The sequence below is a fragment of the Gopherus flavomarginatus genome, chromosome 17, assembly GCF_025201925.1.
Source record: "Gopherus flavomarginatus isolate rGopFla2 chromosome 17, rGopFla2.mat.asm, whole genome shotgun sequence".
In the NCBI taxonomy this organism is placed as follows: domain Eukaryota; kingdom Metazoa; phylum Chordata; order Testudines; family Testudinidae; genus Gopherus; species Gopherus flavomarginatus.
This window is the reverse complement of record NC_066633.1, coordinates 25,137,895-25,153,230: the sequence shown is the minus strand read 5'-3', so window position 1 is coordinate 25,153,230 and position 15,336 is coordinate 25,137,895. Positions and strand designations below refer to the sequence as shown.

The window sequence follows — 15,336 nt, the reverse complement described above, 5'->3', positions numbered from 1 at the left end:
CTGGGAGCACAGACCCTGCGGCTTGCTGCGCTGGCAGGATTTTTAATGGCACGCTGGAATCCCAGCAGACAGCAGTGTGCCATTAAAAATCAGCTCGTGTGCTGTCTTTGGCATGCGTGCCATAGGTTGCTGACCCCTGGCTTTACCTAACTGTCATCCCCTATGGAGTCACACTGCTTGCTCACTGGGGCAAGCTCATCAACAAGTGTATGAAGGGTTCATCTGTCTACCTTTTGAGGGGTTTCTCTTGTGCCCATCAGTGTAGTATTTAAGGACTTTTCAGTTCTTCTTCGAGTGGTTGTTCATGTCCATTCAAAGTAGGTATGCATGTGCCGTGTGCACACTAGCCAGAAGATTTTCCCCTAGCAGCACCGGTAGGGTCGGCCCTGGCGCCCCCTGGAGTGGCGCCACTACGGTGCCCTATAAAGGGGCCTGCCGACCCTCCACCCCCTCAATTCCTTCCTGCCTCTGGTGACGTCTAGCTGGAACTTCGCTTGCTGATAGCAAGTTTAGCAGTGTCCATAAACCTCGTGTATATAGTTAGTCAGTCTGTCTAGATTAGTTGTACGTAGTTCTTTGCTGTTGGGGGGGTCCCCCCCCACACCTACTCGTCGCCCCGCCGGGCCATGCCCGGGTCTCCCGGGTTTAAACTCTGCAAAGACTGCGGAAAGTTCATGCCAAAGAGTCACCCGCACTCTGCTTGTTTGAGGTGCCTCAGGGAGAGCCACCAAAGGGACCGGTGCATTATTTGAGAGTTCTCGGATGGAGGCCCCTGCAAAGACAGAGCACAAAGACTTAGAATTCTTCTGATGGAGGCCGCTTTGCGGCCACCTTCGGACCCAGAGCCGGCCGACGCGGTGCCCAGCATGTCATCGTCGGTGCGGAGCACCCCGACACCGGCATCAGGAGTTAGGGCCCAGCCCAAATCCTCCAAAACCCGGCACCGGAGGGAGTCGGGTCATAAGAAGTCAGCCCCAGTGCGGCACCGCTCGCCCTCCCTGGTGCTTGCTAAGAAGAAGAGGTTGGTGAGGGAGCGATTGCCCCGCCAGGACCTCCACAGGCCGACGCCGTCGACAGGTACAAGTGAACAGGCTGGGCTACAGCCCCCGGCTGCACTGTCTACTCCTGCACCGGAGAGAAGGTGATCGAGTCTGGAGCAACCAACATCCCTAGGCCTTAGCGGAGGCGTGCATCCCCTTTCAACGCCGGAGGCATTCAAGGTGGCCTCAGACCTGCTGAGACTCCCGGTACCGGCCTCCCCACATCGTGGCAGGGAGTTGCCGACCATTGCTCGTCTCCCAGTACAGTCTAGGGGCAAGCTGGCCATGCTGTCGCCTCCTTCTCCATCCCGCGCCACCCGGGCGCCACCGGACCAGAGAGACAGCTCCCTGCCTCCGTGCCGTTCTCCGGCGATGACAGGTGCCACTCCCCCCCCCCCAGGTCCTCTTATTCAGAGACCTCAGACTCAGAGGCAGGCTCCAGCTGGTTGCAGAACAGGAGGTCGTCTTCGAGGGAGTACCTACCACAGTGGCAGCAGCAATGGCAACCGTCCTCCCGGTGGCGGTTTTGAACCAACTGGCCCTACCACCAGTTGGTGGGCCAGGCGTTTGGTCCTCGCTCTAGATCGGCCTCAATCTCTTCGGCATCGATGACCCTGGCGTAGTTGCCTCCTCCACCGGCACCATCGCTGGGCAGGGGTGTGCCTCATCTAAGTTCAGCACCCGCTAGGCAGGCATCTGCACCGGCGGCGACCACGGTTCGGGCTCAACAGGTGCTGCCAGACACGCCAAGCCATTCATTAGTGATCCCGGTACTGGCCGCGGTGCTGCATTTGGAACCGGAACCGGCCCGGCCCGCAACCTTGGTACCGTGTGCTGCCGGACCCCGAAGGGCTGGAAGCGCCGGAGGATGGGCCGGTTCAAGTGATTTCCTCCTTTTCTTCCCCGGATGAGGCGGTCGCGGGCACGGCCATGGCACCGGTCCTGGAAGACACTAGGATCCGTCAGCAACTGCTCAGGTGAGCAGCTCAAAGCCTCACAATCCAGGCTGAGGAAATTGAGGTGGACTTAGATTCGATAGTGGACATCCTGACTCCATCGGGACCATCCAGGGTGGCCCTACTGTTGGTCAAGACCATAGAGGACACGTCTCGCACTTTATGGCAAACGCCAGCCTCATTGGCCCCTACTGCCAAGAAAACAGAGAGGGGTTATTTTGTGCCCTCGAAGAGGCATGAGCATTTGTACACTCACCCTTCCCCGGACTCCCTCGTGGTAGACACGGCCAATCAAAGGGAGCGTCAAGGGTTTCAAGGGTCGACGCCAAAGAACAGGGATGCCAAAAGGCTTGACCTCTTTGGTAGAAAGGTGTTCTCCACGGCAGACCTTCAACTATGAATAACCAACCAACAGGCTGTCGTAAGCCAATATGGTCATAACACGTGTTCGGCCATGTCGAAGTTTACTGAGCTCCTTCCCCAGGATTCGAGGGCAGAGTTTTTGGCCTTGGTGGAAGAGAGAAAGCTCATATCCCGAGCCTCCCTTCAGGCTGCCCTGGATGCAGCAGACTCGGCCTCACGCTCCGTGGCAACAGGCCTGGTCATGAGGCGGGGAGCCTGACTCCAGGTCTCGGGCCCCTATGAGGTCCAGCAGACTATCCAGGACCTCTCCTTCGAAGGGCAGACCCTGTTTTCGGACAAAATGGACAAGCGTCTGCATAGCCTAAAAGACTCGAGGGCTACGTTTCGCTCACTGGGCCTGCATATCCCAGCAACCCAACGTAGGCAGTTTAGGCCACAAGTGGCCCCGCGCCCTTACCAACCTCTGAATAGTCGTTCTGACGGCGTTCTACCTCCTGGGTGAACAGAACGGTCTGGCGGACACCCTCAGCCACTCTTTCGGGGTCATGAGTGGTCCCTTCGTCGGGATGTAGTGCACTCAATCTTCCGGCTCTGGAGTCGTCCCCAGTTAGACCTGTTTGCTTCAAAGGAAAACAGGAAGTGTCAGCGGTTTTGCTCCCTCTGGGGCCACAGCCCGGGGTCTCTGTCGGACGCCTTTCCTCCAATCCCCTTGATACACAGGGTAATTCTCAAGATCCTCAGGGATCACGCCCATGTAATCCCGATAGCACCGGCATGGCCGCGCCAACATTAGTACATGTTACTCCTGCACATGTCCACCCAAGCGCCCCTGACGCTGCCCCTGCTGCCAGACCTGATCACGCAGGGCCAGGGATGCCTCCACCACCCGAACTTGCAGTCACTCCACCTCACAGCCTGGATGCTCCATGGTTGAACCCGGTGGAGATGCAATGCTCCCAACAGGTCAGACAAGTGCTGCTCGGTAGTAGAAAACCATCGACCAGGACCACCTACCTGGCCAAATGGAAACGCTTCTCCATCTGGTCCGGTCAGCGAGGGCAGAAGCCGTTGCGGGTCCCAGTTCCCGCTATCTTAGACTATTTGCTCCACCTGAGACAGTTGGGCCTTTCCCTCTCCTCAGTTCGAGTTTGCTTAGCGGCCCTCTCGGCTTTCCACCGAGGAGAGAGGGGCACCTCGGTGTTCGCAAACCCACTGGTTGGTCATTTCCTCAAGGGCATGGACAGGCTGTTTCTGCATGTCCATCAACCAGCCTCTACCTGGGACCTCAGCCTGGTCCTCTCCGCCCTCATGGGGCCTCCCTTCGAGCCCCTGGCTTCATGCTATCTGCTGTACCTGTCATACAAGGTTGCTTTCCTTGTAGCGATCACCTCGGCCAGGAGGGTATCGGAGCTCAGGGCGCTGACGTCCAACCCCCCGTACACTGCCTTCTATAAGGACAAGGTCCAACTTAGACCTCACCCAGCTTTCCTCCCCAAGGTCATCTCCCAATTCCACATGGGACAAGGTATCTTCCTACCAGTGGTTTATCCAAAGCCACACTCTTCTGATAAGGAGCGGAGGCTGCATTCCCTGGATGTCCGCAGGGCCCTAGCCTTGTATGTTGAACGGACAAAGCCATTTAGACGGTCGACCCAGATCTTCATCGCGGTGGCGGATAGAATGAAGGTGCTCCCGGTCTCCTCTCAGAGGATCTCTTCATGGATCACGGTCTGCATACGAGAATGCTATTGTATAGCTACAGCCCCTATCCCTCTGGTTACGGCCCACTCTACCAGGGCGCAGGCCTCCTCCGTGGCGTTCCTGGCTCAGATTCTGACTCAGGAGATTTGTAGAGCTGCCACGTGGTCCTCCATCCACACATTCACGTCACACTATGCCACCACGCACCAGGTTAGTGATGATGCCGCCTTTGGTCATGCAGTGCTTCAGTCGGCAGTGACCTCCGACCTCACCGCCTAAGGTTAGGCTTGTGAGTCACCTACTTTGAATGGACATGAACACCCACTCGAAGAAGAAGAAACAGTTACCCACCTTTTAGTAACTGTTGTTCTTCGAGATGTGTTGTTCATGTCCATTCCAATACCCACCCTCCTTGCCCCTCTGTCGAAGTGCCGGCAAGAAGGAACTGAGGGGCTGGAGGGTCGGCGGGCCCCTTTATAGGGCGCCGTAGTGGTGCCGCTCCAGGGGGTGCCAGGGCCGACCCTACGGGCGCAGCTAGGGGAAAATTTTCCAGGTGGCGTGCACGCGGTGCAAGCGCACCTACTTTGAGGACATGAACAACACATCTCGAAGAACAACAGTTACTAAAAGGTGGGTAACCCTTTTTTTTGTGGTTTTCATTTATATTAATGAGAATGGGATTCTGCATGCTGCTTTGGTTTAAATTCTTTGGTACCTTTCTGATGTAGCAGAACAGATAACAAAAACTAAAACAATAACAATTCATATAGACAGGTTTTGTTTGCCAGTAAAGTCCTCTGCAGTGTACAGAGTATAAAAACACGTCTCTGCCTCAAGAAGCTTACAGTCTGAAATAAACCAACTGAAAGGGAACTCAGTTGGGTAAAACTCATTTTACAGCACTTAATATATATACTGGGCCACATTCCTCCTTGGATAGCTCCATTAGTTTTATAGAGTTATCCGTGGTATAAATTTGATCCACTGCATGAAAGCAGTGGCTGGGAGGACAAAGCTCTGATCTGCAATTAGTATAAATAGCAGGTAACTGCAATTCTAATTTTTTGTTACTGCTTTTGCAATGTCATTACTAGTAGAAATCTCAAATACTTGGCCAGTGCATGAAATCATATAGCCGGGCTATGCTCTAGTATTGGTTCTAATACCAAAGGTTTAAGCCCGGCTTGTATCCTTCATTGTGCTGGAGACCTGAATGCCAAACAGCATTCTACCATATCTACAGTTGGGCTTGAACCCAGGCAAAGGCTACAGCTTCACACCATGCACAGGTTCTCCCACCAGAAGAGGAGGCCGAGGTTTGAGTCAAGCCACCCACCCACACAGTTTGTTCTCTTCTCTCTGCACAATTGCCTTATTCCCACTGTTCAACTATTTTCCTGTAACCTGTTTGCTTTGCTAGGGTATGTTCAATTCCAGCTGTCTGCCTGGTGACCTAAAACCAGCCAGTTGATAATTGTATATCGTCAAAAATGAAAGGTGTTTGCAAGTTGCATTTGACAAATCTGTGGTCAGGTTGTTGTTGTTTTAATTCTTCAGTAAAAGTTTTTTCTCTCATCTCTGCAGAGAGCAGAGCTACCAAGGGATGGTGGGGAGGTTTACATAGAACTGATTAGTTAATTATTTTTTTGGATGTATTTGCTGAGCACAGACACCCACTAATTCATAGTATGGATTGTTCTCTCCCAGGCAGGGTGACAAGTCAGACTGCACTTATATTGTGCTGAATGGTCGACTTCGTTCTGTCATTAGGATGGATGATGGGAAAAAACAACTGACTGGTGAATATGGGCGAGGAGACCTAATTGGGGTGGTAAGAACCAGCTTCAGAATTTACTTGCTGAACTTTATATAAAACTCTGGTTTTTTAAACAAAACAAATAGAAATATGTTAATAGGTCTGATCGTAACAACTTGCTGGTCTTGGCTTGTGAAAGTGAGGCTGTCAGCTATTTGAAAGAGAGGAAGCTGCTGCTACCAGCAAGCTCTGGCAGGATAGTGCATGTGTAGACTGTTCAGATTCTTTTCAGTTTGCTACTATTCTGTCTTTTGTTTCTGACATATGTTCACTGTGCAGATTTCTTTAAATCAGTATAATTTGGAGTTGAAAGAGCTGGTTTGATGTTAGCGTATATCCACGTCAGACGACTTTCTCTCCCACATGCCTCTGTTCATTGCTTGCTCTTAGTACCCAGGTTAAAATATATGAAAAGGACGTCCAGCTTTACACCAGGGTAATGCAGGCACTTTGCCTGTCTTAAACCTAAACCAAGGGGACCTCTGAAATGCTGACGCTTCAGTTCAAACCCTCTCCTGTTTGTTCTGGCTGTTGAGTTCAGTTCTGCCTATAAATAGATGTGCTACTGCAACATACCATCAGGAGGAGTGCCAAGTGTGAGCTCCCTTGAGACACAGAATGATCAAATGATATTACAACATCTCATTTTGCACTAGTTAAAGGCAATAGTGGTGGCATGGAGACAGCAGGTTAATGAAAATGACCTAGTGCATATTTGTACTACAGGTGGAAAACTCTTGTTACAAAATATAGCATAGTGAGGAGGTGTGGCCTCCCTCAGGTGAATGCAGAGGGAATGCGGCAAGCTGCCTGGTGGGCGGAGCCAGGGTGACCGCGCCCTGCAGCAGCTCCGTTGAGAAGGAATTGCTAAGGGAGACAGACGCGACTTTCCTTTTGCTGGAGGGGACGCATAACTTGCATATTTTGTTTAATGCCTTTATTTGGATAATCTCAAAAGACTTTTAAAACATGAAGCATCAGAGAGAGGTATATATTATCCCCATTTTACAGAATGATAATTTGAAACATAGAGGGGATATGGCTCACCTAGGTTGTCAGTTAGTGGTACGGGTGCAGGCTCCCAGCCTACTACTACGTCCAGCAGACCAAACTCATGACCACTCAAAATTTGAGCCGTTCGCTAAATTGACAGAATGATAGGTGCTGTGGAACGATGCTGATTCAGGAGGATATGAACAGATGAGAAATTGACAAATTTGTCAACCCTAAGTTAGGACTTGTATAGGCTGAGTACGTCAGTCATATGAAAGAAACACTTAACCAGCTCATAGGGTCTCTTTTGAGCAACACTGGCTGGCATTGATGGCATTTGGAAGGATCCTTCTTCGTTCATGCAGTTCTGGCACTTCATCAACTGCTGCTGTTGAAGCTTGTCTCTCTCAAAAATTGAATCATCTGACTCCATGTGTTGATGAACTATGGTTTGACTGATTTATGAGCTCTCCTAATCTGTTTAGTGTGCATTTGTTCAAGAAGACACTTTTTAACAATTAGGACAATTAATTTAATTGCTATATGTTCATAGTGTTACCTTATCACAGTGTTATGAATCAAAGGGTAGGGTGGATCTATAGTAGCATCACAGGATGAAGTCTGCTTATTTCCCTCTGACATCAACCAAGTGTCGTCCTCCAAGATGTAAGTTAAAATAATGGGGGTCTTGGTAAAACCAAGGAACTCTCACTTAAAATAATCTTTTATTGGTGACTTATGACTTTTTTAGTTTGGTCAAGACTTGACTTAGGGGGAAAAATGTTTCAGATGGTGATAGTTTTTACACTTGCCATAATAATTTTGTTCATATATTGATGCAGTGTAACTCTTTTGAAATCCTTCCATCTGAAAATAGATAGCTTTGTTTCCTCCTTTTGGCTGTGGACATCTGGTAAACTGACCACAGCCTCATCATTTGGTGTCCAATTTAGGACAGTTCTGAAATAGTGTTCTATTTAAAGTTTTTTGCAGTCCGTAGAGGCGGCGCAAAATGATTTGATGCCTTAAGCAAAGTGTGTTTTTGTTTTTAATTTATTGAAATAGAAAGAAACAATAGGTGTGAAGAACCCAGAAGTTTTTTTTTAAGAGACTTAACTATTTTGAAGCCAGTGAATTTTTAATCCTAAAAGCTGTGAATACTTTTTTAACCTGCTGTGAAAATGGGGTTGAGTGCCATGGTTTGTAGAAGTCTTGGAAAAGTATTTGAAAAAACAACTGTTGTGACACTTGATGGTTTGAACAAGTTGTGCCCTATAAATGCAAATTTAGTCTAGTCTAGTGTTCACAAAAATCACAAAACCAGCACTGAAGCGAGATAACATGCTCGTGTCTATGAAGATGAGTTTAGTGGCATTTTAAAAATTGTAGTGGCTGGCCTGGCCTGGTGGTTTATCGGGGAAACAACCTCTGGACATCAGAATCGTTGCCTTATATGTTAGGTCAAAAGGGGATGGGAGCAACATGGAAGAGCAGTATATATCTTAAAAGTGGGCTGTGCCTGCCTTTTCTCTTGTTGGAAGGAAGCTGTAGGGAGACCGAAGGAGTGATGAAATAGAAACAATGTGCAGAACAACCCCAAAACTGGAAAAACCTGCCCAAGAACAAGCTTTTACTTCTCTCTCATAAAGTGGACAGATACTGTAGACTTACTTTATAATTCAGTTTCTTAGAGTATGGTGACAGGTTTCAGTGGTAGCCGTGTTAGTCTGTGTCAGCAAAAAAAACTAGGAGTCTTTGTGGCACCTTAAACACTAACAAATTTATTTGGGCATAAGCTTTCATGGGCTAGAACCCACTTCATCAGATGTATGAAGTAAAAGTTACAGGGGCAGATATAAATACATGAAAGGATGTGGGGTGCCATGGGCCACTCTCTTACCACTTCAAAAGTTACTTTTCCTCCCTTGGTATCCTGCTGCTAATTGATTAATCTTGTCAGACTGACTTAACACGTGAAGTATGTCTACACTACGGGATTATTCCGATTTTACATAAACCGGTTTTGTAAAACAGATTGTATAAAGTCGAGTGCACGTGGCCACACTAAACACATTAATTCGGCAGTGTGCGCCCATGGTCTGAGGCTAGCATCGATTTCCAGAGCTTTGCACTGTGGGTAGCTATCCCGTAGCTATCCCATAGTTCCCGCAGTCTCCCCCGCTCATTGGAATTCTGGGTTGAGATCCCAATGCATGATGGTGCAAAAACAGTGTCGCTAGTGATTCTGGGTAAATGTCATCATTCATTCCTTCCTCTGTGAAAGCAACGGCAGACAATCATTTCGTGCTCTTTTTCCCTGGATTGCCCTGGCAGATGCCATAGCATAGCAACCATGGAACCTGTTTTGCCTTTTGTCACTGTCACCATATGTGTACTGGATGCCGCTGACAGAGGCGGTACTGCAGCGCTACACAGCAGTATTCATTTGCCATTGCAAGGTAGCAGAGACGGTTACCAGTTGTTCTTTACCGTCTGCTGTGCCATTGTAAATTGGCAATGAGATGACAGTTATCAGCAGAGGCGTAGCGAGCGCCCTCCGTACCCTCCGACCGGAGGGGGCCCCGCAAGGAAGGGGGCCCCTAAAAGTGGCAAAAAAAAAATTAAGGTATAACTAGGTAAGTGACATTTCTTGACGCTATTGCACAATCCATGTCGGTTTTACTGACAAAACCGTGAAGTCATTATGATACATCATAATGCTATTGGCTACATCAGTTGTCTGTCTGTCAGTTTCGAATTTTAGTTGGAGCCATTCAAAGAATGTGTATTTGCGTTCATAATGGCGGTCGGCGGATAAATGTTATTAATTTAGTTGTTTAGTTTTTTATCGTTTCCAACGCAGAAGCATGCTTTGTGATGTCTAAGAGAATGTATAAGAGCGGAGCTAGTAAACGAAAGGCAACAAAAGATGCCGAGAAGGAACTTGAGAAAATTCCGAAGTTGTCAACGTATTTTGCGCTGCAATCCAACGTACAGGTACAGGCACATGAAACGGACAGCGCTAGCAGCGAAGAATAGTATCCAGAAGTGCTTCAAGTGAGGTCGAAGGTGAAGCCAGTTGTTCTACCAAACAAACTGTGACAGATATTCCAGCTGCTGCCAGGAAAGAAGAATCTGAATCTGAACCACTGATGATCCAGGAGATTGGCCTTCTATAATATCGGACAGGCAAGTGTGTGACATTGTTGCATGTGGCCCACCGCAGCAGAATGAAAGTTACGAATTTCCATTTAACGAGGAAAGACGGAGGTTCACAAGTACTCATTTCTATCGAACCATGGCAAATGGCAAGAAAATAAGACGTTCATGGTTAATGTACTCAGTTCAGAAAGATGCCATTTTTTGTTTTTGTTGTAAATTATTTGGCACTGGCGACATACTGCTATGTCGTGGAACATCTGCTTGGAAAGCACTGTCAAAAAGACTTCAGCAGCATGAAACAGGCAAAGGTCATCAAGACTGTATGGTGAAATGGTTTGACCTTCGATCAGGCATAGTAAACCGTACATCTATTGACCAACTCGAATTGCAGGCTTTTCTGAAAGAAAGAGATTTCTGGAGAAATGTTGTCAAACGCATGGTTAATGTCATTATTTTCTTGTCCAAAAGAAACTTGGCATTTCAAGGAAGTAATGAAAAGCTCGGCGATCCTTCGAATGGCAACTTTTGGGGACTGTTTGAATTGCTTGCAAAGTATGATACTGTCCTCAGCGAACTTTTACAGAGGATTAAGAAGGCAGAGACACATGTTCAGTAGCTCAGTCCACAGATCCAAAACGAACTGATTCAACTTGCTGCCAGTAACGTTCAAGAGGCCAACATAGCGCAGCTTAAAAAAGCAAAATATTATTCAGTTATTTTGGACTGTACTCCCAACGTGTCACATGAAGAACAGATGTCTGTGGTGTTACGCTTTGTTGAATGCAACGGTGAAGATGGTGTCAATATTCGTGAAGCGTTTGTTGGTTTTCTTAATGTTCATGATACAACTGGCGAGGGCTTATTGGAAGCGTTTCTTTAAAAGGCAAACAACTTAGGAATAGACATTACTGACATGAGAGGCCAAGCTTATGATAACAGCGCAAATATGAGAGGAAAGAATAAAGGAGTTCAAGCCCGCATGCTAGAAATAAATGACCGGTGCTTTGTATGTACCATGTGGAGCTCACACTTGGAATCTTGTGATCTCAGACGCGGCAAAGTCATCGAAATATGCCGTTGACTTTTTTGGTCTGATTAACAGAATATACGTTATCTTTTCTTCTTCATCTTCATGTTGTGATATACTTCAAGAACATATGCCAATATCTGTTAAAGGGTTATCGGACACTCGTTGGGAGCGAGAATTGATACTGTGAAGCCATTGCGTTATCACCTTGAAGAATTGTGCAATGCTTTGTCATCTTTGTGAGAATATGCGCTCGAAAAGAAAGATGGCAATACAGCAACAGAAGCCGGTGCGCTTTTAGACCATGTTATTAAGTGGCCTTTTGTTCTGACTGTGTACACGTGGTACGATATACTATTTCATGTCAATAAAACCAGCAAATTAATTCAGTCACCAGATGTGTCAGTTGACATACTGCAGGCAGAAGTCGGTGCTACAATGAAGTTTTTGGAAGACTATCGAAATACAGGATATAACTCTGTGGTCACAAATGCACGTGAAATAGCAGAGCATATGGGTATTGAGCAGGAGTTTCCAGAAACCAGGGTGCGACGTAAGAAGAGAATGTTTGATTACGAATGTGCTGATGATTCGAGTCGTCTTTCTGCCGAAGAAAAATTCAAATTGCAGTTCTTTCTTGTTCTCACTGATCAGACCATAGCTCCTGTTTCGTCGCGATTTGACCAACTCATGGAGTGGTATAAGTTGTTTGGATTTCTGTACAACGCTAGCAGCCTGAAGCAGTGTCACAGAGAAAATGAACTGGAGAATCACAGCAAAAATTTTGAAAGAAAAATGGGAGACATTGATACCAACGAACTCATAATGGAATTGAATCGTTTTATTTATGTCATCGAGAAAGACAGAGGACTTGTCACGGCAAACAATTTTTTAACGTACATATACAAGAACAGCCTTCAGGAGATATATCCGAATCTTTGCATTTGCATGAAAATTCTTCTGACCACACCAGTTACTGTCTTTGGTGCTGAAAGGAGCTTCAGCAGAATGAAACTGATCAAGAATATCCTGCGCTCAACCATGACAGATGACAGGCTTTCTGCGCTTGCAGTTATCTCAGTCGAAAACAAGATTACCAGATCTCTGGACTATGACGCATTGATTAACCAATTTGCGGAGAACAAGGCTCGAAAGAAGCGCTTTGCGTAAATAAGGAATACATGTACACTGAAGACCTATGTATACATAAGATGAACCCTATATATTGTATAAAATAAATACCGCATTCCAGTTTCTGCATTGTAAGGGGCCCCGGACATATGTTCGGAGGGGGCCACGTTCTTTATTGCTACGGCCCTGGTTATCAGTCGTTCTGTACCGTCTGCTGCTGTCATGGGTGCTCCTGGCTGGCCTTAGCTGAGGTCGGCCAAGGGCACAAAGACAAAAATGGGAATGACTCCCCGAGTCAATCCCTCCTTTATGGTTTATCTAAAAATAGAGTCAGTCCTGCCTAGAATATGGGGCAAGTGTACTAGAGAACCAATGTATCAGAGAACCAGAGAGCACAGCTGCTCCGTGTCAGATCCTGCAGAAATGATGAGCTGCATGCCATTCACGGGAGTGCCCCTGCAACAACCCCACCCATTGATTCCCTTCTCCCCCAACCTTTCTGGGCTACTGTGGCAGTGTCCCCCATTTGTGTAATGAAGTTATAAAGAATGCAGGAATAAGAAACACTGACTTCTTAGTGATATAAAATGAGGGGGAGACAGCCTCCAGCTGCTATGATAGTCCAGGCAGGACATTAAACGGTAGGGAGGAGAGGAGCCTAGCACCCTGCTGCCATGATAGTCCAGGCAGTACAGAATCTTTTCTTTAGACATGAAAGGGGGGTGGGGGCTGATGGAACTCAGCACCCAGTTGCTGTGATGAAGACGGTTACCAGCCATTCTGTACCATCTACCGGGAATGACCGGGAGTCACTCCTATTTTTACCCAGGCGCCCCCGGCCAACCTCACCTGAGGCCAGCCAGGAGCACTCACAGGCTGATGATGACGATGGATAGCAGTCATATTGTACCGTCTGCCACCGGGGAGGGGAGAGGATACTGCTATTCATTGCCGCAGCACTGTGTCTACCAGCAGCATGCAGTAGACATAGGGTGACATTTTAAAAAGTCAAGAAACGATTTTTTTCCCTTTTTCTTTCACAGGGGGGAGGGGGAGTAAATTGACGACATATACCCTGAAACACCCCGGACAACGTGTTTGACCCTACAGGCATTGGGCCCTGAGCCAAGAATGCAAATACTTTTTGGAGACTGTGGGGATTGTGGGATAGCTGGAGTCTTCAGTACCCCCTCCCTCCCTCCATGAGCATCCATTTGATTCTTTGGCTTTCCATTACGCTTGTCACGCAGCACTGTGCTGTGGACTCTGTATCATAGCCTGGAGATTTTTTCAAATGCTTTTTCATTTCGTCTTCTGTAACGGAGCTGTGATAGAACAGATTTGTCTCCCCATACAGCGATCAGATCCAGTATCTCCCGTATGATCCATGCTGGAGCTCTTTTTGGATTTGGGACTGCATCGCCACCCGTGCTGATCAGAACTCCACGCTGGGCAAACAGGAAATGAAATTCAAAAGTTCGCGGGGCTTTTCCTGTTTACCTGGCCAGTGCATCCGAGTTCGGATTGCTGTCCAGAGCAGTCACAATGGTGCACTGTGGGATACCGCCTGGAGGCCAATACCATCGATTTGCGGCCACACTAACCCTAATCCGATATGGTAATGCCAATTTCAGCGCTACTCCTCTTGTCGGGGAGGAGTACAGAAACTGGTTTAAAGAGCCCTTTATATCGATATAAAGGGCCTCATTGTGCGGACGGGTGCAGTGTTAAATCGGTTTAATGCTGCTAAAATTTGTGTAAATGCGTAGTGTAGACCAGGCCTTGGTAAAGCACCCCACATCCTTTCATCAATTTATACCTGCTCCTGTATCTTTTACTTCATACTCCTCGTTTTTTTCCTTAGAGTAGTGTGCCTACCTGTGCTCCACTCTAGGTATGCAAGTGCCTCCTGCACCCTGGATCAGAGATTTCTCATAGCAGTGTCTCTTCGGCCTGCACATGCAAGTCAGTCAGTCTTGTGCCCCATGCTGTTGTTATGTAGCACCGCTGCCTGGGCAAACCACCCTGCATTTCCTTCTCAACTGCCTCAGCCTGAGATGGAGCTCTGGTGTTTTTCCTGTTGAATTTTCTTCAGCTTTATCCTCTTTTTTTCTTATTAATAGTCATAGTATTAGTGTTGCTGTTAGTTTCAGTAGTTAGTAAATAGTAGTAGTATAGCTTCTTATCTTATCTTTTTGGGAATTTTTTTTATCTCATTTTGTATTTAGATAGATACTAGTTAATTAGCTCTTCACTGGGAGTCAAGTATCAGAGGGTAGCCGTGTTAGTCTGGATCTGTAAAAGCAGCAAAGAATCCTGTGGCACCTTATAGACTAACAGACGTTTTGGAGCATGAGCTTTCGTGGGTGAATACACCATGCATCTGAGGAAGTGGGTATTCACCTACGAAAGCTCATGCTCCAAAACGTCTGTTAGTCTATAAGGTGCCACAGGATTCTTTGCTGCTTTCACTGGGAGGTTATGCCCAGTTCTGGCTTCAAATGTTGTCTGTTGTGCCAGGAAGTGATCCCACTTCAGCTGTATCCAGTGCCTAGGGAATTGCACTTTGCCCAGAAGTGCAACTTTTGTGTGGCGCTGAAATCATGAGTCAGAAAAAACAGAGAAATAAAGTTTTGTCTCCTCATGATGGAGAGCTCTCTATGCCTGGCTTCTGACCCAGGCCCCAAGGGACCCTCCTCTGTATGCTAGTCTGTGCGAAAGTCTGTTTAAACCCATGGGAGATCCCTCCATTTTGTCTTCAGCTGGCTAAAGAGGGAGCCTTTTCACCCCCCAGGATGCTCCACTGTGACGGGTTGGATCATAGAAACCCCCCTGGGAGCTTTCAACTGATGTGCCAAGACTACCTCTGCTCCTGTTTTCCCTGCCAGCTTAGGACTCCAGCACCCTGTCTTGCTGAGCCAGACACTCCCATCTGCTCCAACAAAGACCCAGAGTCTGAATTACTTGCCCCAAAACTGCAGGGTTACCTGAAAGCAGCTAACAGAAGTGGGTCTGAACCCAAATAAATCCATTTTACCCTGTAGAAAGCTTATGCAGGGTAAACTCATAAATTGTTCGCCCTCTATTACACTGATAGAGAGATATGCACAGTCGTTTGCTCCCCCAGATATTAATACATACTCTGAG

General features: G+C 47.4%; 1 protein-coding gene across 7 annotated transcripts in view; it reads left to right on the top strand.

Annotated features, from left to right (window-relative positions):
- The window catches only part of PNPLA7 (patatin like phospholipase domain containing 7), a 415,290-nt gene that overhangs the window by 162,873 nt on the left and 237,081 nt on the right, over nucleotides 1–15,336 (top strand). For all 7 annotated transcript variants that reach the window (XM_050926463.1, XM_050926465.1, XM_050926462.1 and 4 more), the window contains one exon: nucleotides 5,768–5,891. In XM_050926463.1, the coding sequence (XP_050782420.1) occupies nucleotides 5,768–5,891 (124 nt within the window). The remainder of the gene's footprint in view (nucleotides 1–5,767; nucleotides 5,892–15,336) is intronic.